The 9,591-nt window shown below is 30.8% G+C and overlaps 1 protein-coding gene across 1 annotated transcript; it reads left to right on the forward strand.

Annotated features, from left to right (window-relative positions):
• LOC104707462 (CASP-like protein 4A4) lies at positions 5,751-7,479 on the forward strand. Its single transcript, XM_010423818.2, has 3 exons — positions 5,751-6,257; positions 6,943-7,078; positions 7,193-7,479. The coding sequence occupies exons 1-3, from the start codon at positions 5,779-5,781 to the stop codon at positions 7,382-7,384; spliced, it is 807 nt and encodes a 268-aa protein (XP_010422120.1). The 5' UTR covers positions 5,751-5,778; the 3' UTR covers positions 7,385-7,479.

The following is a 9,591-nucleotide window of genomic DNA, read 5'->3' on the forward strand; positions in this document are numbered from 1 at the left end:
AAAGTAGGAAATTTATTTATTTCTTTTTTTAATAATTTTTTTAAAAGCAGGTGTAAAACGATATTTTTTATTTTAAATATAATTTAATATTTTATTGAAAAACAAACAAAAAAAAAACTTGGTTCAGATGTCCAACACCTGAAAGCATGGTCCTCCAGCCCATAGCCAAATTACGAATTGCATCATATCCTTAGCCAAATTATGTATTGATTCATATCATTTATTTAAAGAAATTGAATACAAAAATATGAAGAAGTGAAAGCTACCTAACTTTGAACAAGTCCGCACACGACTTCCCCCAAATTTAGTTAAGACTTAAGACTACTAGCTTTTTTTTTTTTTTTGAACAAAGTTAAGACTACTAGCTATATATATATATATATATATATCTTTTAACTCAAACATAATAAATTTCAGTTAGATATTAAAAACCATACATCTGTGTTTTCCTCATCCACCAATATATAATATCTAACGATGCAAGAGTAAGAAGAAAAACAAAACAAAGGGAAGCTTTATTTGTAGTACGATCGACACAAACTTGTCTATGGAATACAGATAGATATTAACAAACTTGTCTTCACTCTTAATTGCTAACCGAATTGATGATAGATTGGAAGTGTAGGGCGGGGAGGATTGACTCGCTCAATCAATGGATGAACAAGAGCACTTATCACTCAATACTCTTAATCTGCAGCTTCAGTCACACACTTAGAGCCTAAAGAACGATACATAAAGAATCCGGACTTTGTGAAAAGAACAAAACACTTTCCATGATCGATCATGAGTGGTTTACGACAAAACAAGAGCTGGTCTTTTATTTAGAGAGGCTCATTTACTATGTTCTAATGATTAGAAAAATAGAAACAAATCTATTTTATGAAGCTCCTGAATCCACGCAAACTCGAAATGGTTTAAGGATCTGGTTCGGCTCTAGGATTTAAGTCTTATGTGATTTTTTTAAGATCTTCTTTCAAAAAAAAAAATTGAATTAAAGATGCTTATACTGTAACAAGGTTTTTTGGTTGAATGTATATTACCTTCATTCAAAAAAAAAAACATAGAAAATAAAGAATATGGCCGTTGGAGCTTGGATGACAAAGTCAGGCTAAAAATAGAAATACCATTAGCTTGATTCTTGAGAGTTTGGGTGCAAAGTTGTGATACATAATTTAGATTCTCATGGTTAAGGGGGATTTGAGAGGATTGTACGATAAATAAAATATTTTTCAATCACCTAAATTCATCAAAATCATATATATAATAAGAATTTTTTGAAACTTTTTTAAACATTCTTTTAAATAATAGTAATAAAAAAACAGAATAAAATTAAAGAGCGATAAGTTTTAAAACAGAAAAAAAAACTGATTAAAATTAAACCTAACCAAAAAAATCATTAAATCTCATATTTTCAAATGTTACAACATAGCTAAAAATGCACAAACGAGAGAAAAACATATTTTATTTTCAAATTTTCCATAAAATTATCTGAACGAAAACTCAATGAAAAACAATATTTGACTTATGTATTAAAGCTAGTGAAACGATAACTTATCCTCTTGCACAATAGAAGAATTGGCTTTTTCAAATTTTCCACCAAACGATAACTTATGTGTTATTTGCGTTAACCGGTGAACCCATATACACCAAGATGTACTGTTGCCAATAAATGCCGCTGGAAATTTTTTGGAATATCATCCTTAAACCAAATTTTGGAAAATAATTGTTGGCGTTGGATCCCACACTTTTTGATATTAGTGGTCGAACACTAGCCGGATCTCAAAAACAAGTTTTGTTAAAGAAAGATATATTATTAAGCTTTTGTTTTGAAATTCATACTCCTTTTTGTGATTAAATCCATTGTCGTTTATTTAAACTACAACATGCAATTAATTTGTGAATTAAACGTAATTATTCTCCATAAATATGTTTGTTTTGATCCTTGCATTTAAACCAGAACGTCTGAATCTTCGAGTTGACCGACTCTCACCATAGCCCGCACGTTTTCCGCCTAATCCTAGACTTCTCTCCTTTCCTTATTTCGGCGTCCAAACTCTCCCTTCGATTCCCGAGCCGAAGGATACTGAACCGAGCCACCTCGACGTCGAGCTAATTGACCCCCCGGAGCTAGTGACAGGTGTCCTAAAAAGAGACCAAAAGTCAATGTTTTGTGCTCTTGACTGAGAATCTGAATCCGAAGGGGGTTATGGTCCCAAGAATAATTTAGATATATCACAAGTAGACATGATAATGATTATTGGAAGAAGTGTTAGATTGAGTTATTAGGAAATATTTTTGTTCACATTAATCACTTTGCTTTTTGGAAAATTATGATTTAATATATGTTGTCAAATATGAATGAGTGACCCCCTCTCATGGTATGTAGAGTTTCAGGAAAGCAAATAAATGGCTTGAAATGCTTTATGGAAATTACATTTCTGTGAAGATTTTCTCCTTGAATATGTGATATATTCAGAATTTGGTGATTACCAAACCAACGGAGAATTTCCTCCAACCATATTGATATTTCATCAACAACCTGACCATTTTATGAAGATTTTTTTACATACATATGATCATTGCCGAGATAAATCTAGAGTTGTTCACATAAGCCTTCCTAACCACATCGTGCATATTTAAATATGTCCTTGCACATGATTAAAGATCCATCCACAACGTGCATATTTAAATGCAATCCATCGAGAAACATTCATCAATTGTAATATATATATGGAATTTTCCGTATTTAGTTCTTTGGAGAGTTATGCGTTGGGATCAAAAGATCTTCATTCTCATTTAGAATCTTCAGAAGACGTCTTCTTATGCATTAACACCCATAGGATCAGGCAGATGCGTTAACACTTCCACTCTTTTCTATTTTTTTTTTTGATAAAAACGTGAATATCTTCGACTTTCTTAAAAACAGATGGGTTCACATTATTTATTGAGTTCACACAACAGCTTTGTTCTTACGATTTTCTCCACGGTTTAGAGGCCTGCTACATGAAAGAGAGACTCAACAATCGTCCTTGCATGCATCAAACCACATGAGATCATGCGCATATCATCATACCTACCATATTTGGATTCAAAGGTTTTAAATACCAAATAATCCAATTTCTTGACGAAATATGCATTTACACAAATTACTTGAAATGTTTGATTGAATATATACCTTCTATATTGTTTTACCCTAGTGATTTTTGTATGGTTGAGATAGTTTATTAGGAAATTATGGGCAAAATCTATTTGCAAAAAAACTAATATTAACATCATAAGAGCAACAACGATCAACCATCTTCTAGAGGAACCATTTCTACAAAGAGCCAATGGTTTACCGTGTTTGGCACTTACAGTTGAATTTTTTTTTTCATGTCAGAAAAGTTGAGTGACTGGTGAGAGCAAATAAGCAATGTTGTTTGTTGTGCAACGATGATCATGGAGTTTCATAAGATAATGAAACATAAAGATTGTATCACTTTTGAATTCAAGTACAAGGAAGTAAAGTAACGGATTTCTAATTCGTTAGCCAGATAAACTTCTACTGTTTTATCTAAATTTCTACGTAATTATTGATTATGACATATGATGGATTCGTATAATGTTTGCATCTTATGTTTTAAAGTAATCAGTAAAATCTATTAATATTTTACTTATTCAAAAATTAAAATGCACTCTACGATGATCTTTGACACCAATGAATAATTCTTCCTAAAATAGAGAAATTAATGCGAAAAAAAAAATACTTAATAACCTTTTTAGCTATCACTTTTTTTGTAATAATCATTATTGTGTTTACAATGATAATTGGAGAACCTTTTTCATAAATTTCTGTAAGGATGACATTTGTAGTCGACGAACATCCCGACGTCGACATCTATTAGCATAAGTACATGGTCGCCTATATGGATTCGCTCGTATGGGCAGATGACATTTGTCGTTAGGAAATCTTGGATTGCAACCATTACCTAAACCTATAGATGGTACATACGGGATATATTTTATTTTCGCATCACTGCAACTTATAAACACGCATACCACAATCAAAATTGTCACTAGCATAACATCTTTTGTTTTTATCATGATTTCAGAATTTGGATATATATTTTTTTTTTGGGTGAAAATATTGGAAAATTCGCTTCTTATATATAGTACAAAAAGATAAGTTACAATTTCACTAGCTTTATTACATAAGTCTAATCTTTTTTTGGTGGAATTGGTGTTACAATATTTGTTTCAGTTATTATTATTACTTGTATTATTATATTAATATACATTTATTATTTTCCAACGTTTCATTTTTTTTGTTGAGATTTTACTGATTTAATTTCATTAAGTTTTTTTTTCTTTTTAAGTTATATTGATTCTCAATTTTGGATATTGATATCGGAGAAATCATATAAAAGGTTATAAAATCGAAAATTGTCCTAAAATAGATGAACGTGAGTCCATTTAATTGTTACCCAAGTTTTTTTTTGTTGGTATCAATTGTTGTTACCCAAGTTACATGTTCCATATAATGTTTTTCATGTACTTCCGATAATAGTTTTAGAAACTCTAATTACTCATACCCAACTCTTATGTGATAGTGATATACACGATCTTATATTCGAAATGTCCTTGTCATTCCAATCCTAAACCAAGCCCTACCAAATTGCAAATTGATTCATATAAATGCTGATGTAACATACATCTTAGCAACTGAGATGAATATATTTTTAGAAAAAGCGAAAGCTACAACCTAGAAAGAAAGAAAACAAGACCCTCAACGATTTCCAGGAAAGTACCTAGCTCATTTCTATATTCTTTCAACTGTCTATTTATTAATTTTTTTTTTCTTGGTATAAATTTTAGTCAGATGACCGAGGGTAACGCCTGACTAGTCTTAATAGGAGAAAAAAACAACTAAAAGAAGAAGAAAAACTCACGTAGGCGACCATGTACTTAAGAATTGATTTTTTTGTAGTGATATATAAGAAAATATGAATTGCAGGGTACAATTTCAGTTATGAGTATATATAGTAGATAACCATAGATTAGAAAAGAATGAAGCAAATAACCATGGTGTTAGACTATTCTCTCTCTTCAATTACAATCACTTTTATATCTATTTTATATATTATATATTATTCTACAAAATCACACAAAACACTTGATTTCTTTTAAAATTTCTATTATTATGTTGCTTTTAACATCTATCATCTTTTTCTATTGTAATATGCTATTTCCAAAATCATAGAAAATATGTTTTTCATTTTTTTTTTCCTAATATGTTACTTCTTCGAATTAATTACATGTGTCACATAAGATCTATCTTTGTAGTAAGTTATTTATTATTTATTACATGTTTTTTTCAAAATTATTTTTTATTGTAATATGCTATTTCCAAAATCACATAAAATAATATGTCATTCACTTTTTTTTTTCTACCATGTTATTTTTTTCGAATTATACGTGACACAGAAGATCTATCTTTTTAACACGTTATTTATTACATGTTTTTCCCAAAATTATGATATGCTACTATATATTTTGTTTTTACTTAGAGGACAATTTAAATTTACACATTCTTAGTGAAAGATTATTTACCCAATTTTTCTGCACCAAACGTTAGTTTCTCTATTTTTGTCGATCATAGTTATCTACCAATATTACACTTTAACTATCCCAATTACGTAGACTTTATATTGCAAGAGAAATATAGTCAAACTAGAAAAATAATTATTAACAATTACTTATTTGTCATACAACCAACCATATATATCATAAGATTATAACATGGAAGAAAAAAAATGTATAAATTTCAAACAAACTTTCGCTGAAACTTCATGTAAATCTTTAATTCAAAAGCAAACCTTATCTCTAGCTAAGAATACAACACTTCTCACTTCACATAAATTATTCAATCTCAACTATTTCAAGGATAGACTCAAATTTTTTTTGATGAAAGAGCTAAAAGATCACGTTGTAGTGATCACCTATGGACCATCATCGGAGGGTTCAGTAACAGCATCGCCTGTCTCTCAACACACGACCTCAGTTCCAACGCCGTCTTCATTTGCATACTCTGCAACGCCGTCAATATCAAGATTTAGCTCACGGAGAGCATCGGTTCATATTAGCGGTTTGGTTCTCCGGTTTATAACGCTGGTTCTTTGTTTCGTCTCGGCTCTTTCGTTGGCGGTGAATGTTCATCGGCCTTCGAGGAGACATCTGACACAGAACTCCTCGAGTTTTGCTTCATATCCTGAACTATTGTAAGAGCCTTATCTTCTTTAATTCATTGTTTAATAGTAGTTCTACTGATATTTGTTTCATAGAAAATGATGTTTTGTTATTTCCAAGCAATATGGATTTTATTTATCGTTATTCACGCATCAATGCTACAACTTGGAAATAAAGAATAGTTGATATATAAAAAGTCTTTTAAATGTTACTATTAAAAGACTACGTTGGATTTTATAAGTTAAACGAAGAGAACTATAGTTTAAGGTTATAATCATAGGTTTTATGGGTTGTGATTTGGGATTCAAGTTTAGAGTTTCATTTGTGCTTTTAATACTAAAGGTATAGATTTTAGATTATCATGTTTCTTTAACTACTAGTAACATTTTATTCATATGTGAATTTACAAAATAGGTTATTATTATAGTAATATTTCACAATAAGTAATGGACAAAAGTCTATATATACAAATTCCAATTATCTTTACTATGCATGAAAATGAATATTCTAATCGTTATATGTGAAGTGAAATAAAATGTGTATAGGCGAGTTGGATACAAAATTTTATTAACGCCGTAAATTAAACACATCCGCGAAACTAATACCAAATAAACATTAAGAAACAAATTTATAGAAATTTTTTTGGTTGATATTTTTTTCTACTTAAAATTCATAAAAATGTATAAAAAAACCGAAAAAAAAAAAACAAATATTCAGGTATTGTTTTGGTGTAGCAGTGACAGGATTCGTGTATACATGTTTGCAAACATTCAAAGGAGTTTGTGATATTACTCACAGGGGAGTTTTAATCTCTGAGCCTCTCTCAGATTACATCAGCTTCATCTTTGACCAGGTATTTTTACATTATTACTGATTAATGATTATACGTTATATATATTTTCAATCGTTAACAGTGAAAAAGTTTGAACTAATTAAATTTTAATGTACGTATGCGAAACATAATCAGGTTATATGTTATCTACTAGTATCATCTTCTTCTGTGGCCATCGCGTGGATCCAACATAGAAACGAGGATGCGGTAAAAACACTAAAAAACAGCTCTATAGTTTCAGTTTCAATGTCATTCTCTGCCTTTTTGGTTTTGACACTCTCTAGCCTCTTGTCATGGTATAAGCTTTGCAAGAGATTTATGTGGTAATTAAGTCTTGTAAAGGGCCAAATAAAGTCTTGTAAAGGGGTTTGTTTTTTATATTCAAATCATGTTAATCAGTAAAAACTAATGACTCCATGAATATATTTTTTTTTTTGCTGGAATGTAAAAATTTATTCAACAAAAGAACTCCTTTACACATGATTGCGACATATTCAAAATTTCAAAAGAAATTAAAAATGTTCTGGGAAATATCAAATAGCCATCATGTTAATATTGGAGTAATCTCGATCAAGTGGTAATGGTCTAATGGTTTATATTTGAGCAGTTGCTTTATTGGTATAATTAAGTCAAAGATCAATTACTCCTAACTTCTTAAGTACGAAATTGTCTAATTATTTTCGTTCGATTAATCGAAATAGTGTATGTTTTACATCCATGAAAATTTCGGGTGAGCAAATTATTAGACGAGTACATTTACCATAAATAAATTAGTACAGTAGTAAATTCGGATCAACAACTCTTGCATATCAACATATACTGAAATAATCAAGTGTTACTTTGTACATGCATGACCATTGTATAACACAAATTAATTAGTTAAGTGTATATATTTGTCTCCCAAGTGTCGTATGTTTTCCAAATTGTGTCATTAATTAGTAAATGGGTTCTAAAATATTATGTGACAAAAAGGATACTAGTGTCACTAAAGTAGTGATTGATAAAGGAATGAAGAGTTTCTAATAAAACCACTAAAACAATAAAATAGGCATATTACTAAAGATGACTAAGTTAAAATAACTTGTTTGTATTGTGAATTATATTATAAGTTTGGAGGTAACAAAATGTTTACTATAAAAAGGATTAAAAGAGAAGAGATCTAGAGAGATGAGTGTATGGATTTTAGAGAGAATCTAGAGAGAAACTAGAGAAAAACTTATAGAAATAGTAAGACTTCTCACTACACATTTTTTTCTTCTACATAACTCCTATTCATAATGGGAGGAGATATAGAAAATCATAGAGAGGTTAGTGACAAGTGGTGAACAAATGAACAAGTGTTACATGCATTTCATTAGGAGAGACCAGAGCCGGTCCAAGGTCCAAGCCAATGAAGCATGTGCTTGTAGCCCTATAGAAAATCCAATAGTTTATACCTAATAATCGGCTTTTTTCACAAAAGTTTGTTTAGTCCAGTGTTATTAATCTTGCATTGCGTGTATCCTAGCTCGGGTTTGACTCTTACTAGCATCAAAACAGCATTTTTATTTTTCTTTGTTTGTGGCCTTTAAAATCATAAAGCCGGCTTTGGGGGAGTCACTTGTTGTGATGGATTGCATGAGGAGAGACACTTGTTGTGATGGATACTCACACTAATTTTATAACACTCCCCCTTGAGTATCCATCACCAGTGATGAGTTATACAATGGTTCATTAAAAACCTCATCATGGAAAAATTCAGTGGCATAAAAACAATGATAAGGGAAAAAGAGTACAGTAGTGTAAAGTCTCATTCGAAAAAACTTCACATATCTCGTAGATGCCGCATTCCAATACTATGAATATGCTTTCTGAATGTTGAAGTAGAAAGTGCCTTTGTCAATAGATCTGCTGTATTGTCACTTGAGCAAATATATTGGATATCGACTTCCTTCTTTTTCTTGAGTTCTTGAGTATATGAGAAAAATATTGGAGGTATATGCTTTATCTTGTCGCTCTTGATGTAACCTTCTTTGATTTGGGCGACACAAGCAGCATTGTCTTCGAATAATGTTATTGGCTCTTTACTGGTGAATATTCTACTCGATTCTTGTATGTGGTTAGTCATTGATCTGAGCCATACACATTTCTTCTATGCTTCATGAAGAGCAATTATTTTTGCATGATTTGAGGAAGTGGCATCCAAAGTCTGTTTCTGTGAGTGCCACAAGATTGCAGTTCCTCCAATTGTGAAAACATATCCAGTTTGGGATTGGGATTTATGTGGATCTGATAAACATCCTGTATCTACAAAACCAACTAGACCAAACGAAGAGTTTCTAGGATATAATAATCCCAAGTCAATCGTACCATGAAGATAACAAAATATATGTTTTATCACATTTCAATGTCTACAGGTAGGGGATGAGTTGTATCTTGCAAGTAGATTCGTAGCATATGAAATATCTGGTCTAGTGCAATTTCCAAGATACATAAGTCCACCGATAGCATTCATATAAGGTACTTCGAGACCAAGTATTTTTTTCGTTATTTTC

Source organism: Camelina sativa, chromosome 8 (genome assembly GCF_000633955.1).
Source record: "Camelina sativa cultivar DH55 chromosome 8, Cs, whole genome shotgun sequence".
NCBI lineage: Eukaryota > Viridiplantae > Streptophyta > Magnoliopsida > Brassicales > Brassicaceae > Camelina > Camelina sativa.

What these genes read in the sequence shown, in the direction of transcription:
- LOC104707462 (XM_010423818.2), top strand. Translation starts at nt 5,779, where the DNA reads ATGGAAGAAAAAAAATGTATAAATTTCAAACAAACTTTCGCTGAAACT. An exon ending in GCTTCATATCCTGAACTATT is followed by an intron (nt 6,258 to 6,942) that starts GTAAGAGCCTTA and finishes ACAAATATTCAG; the next exon opens with GTATTGTTTTGGTGTAGCAG. An exon ending in TCAGCTTCATCTTTGACCAG is followed by an intron (nt 7,079 to 7,192) that starts GTATTTTTACAT and finishes AAACATAATCAG; the next exon opens with GTTATATGTTATCTACTAGT.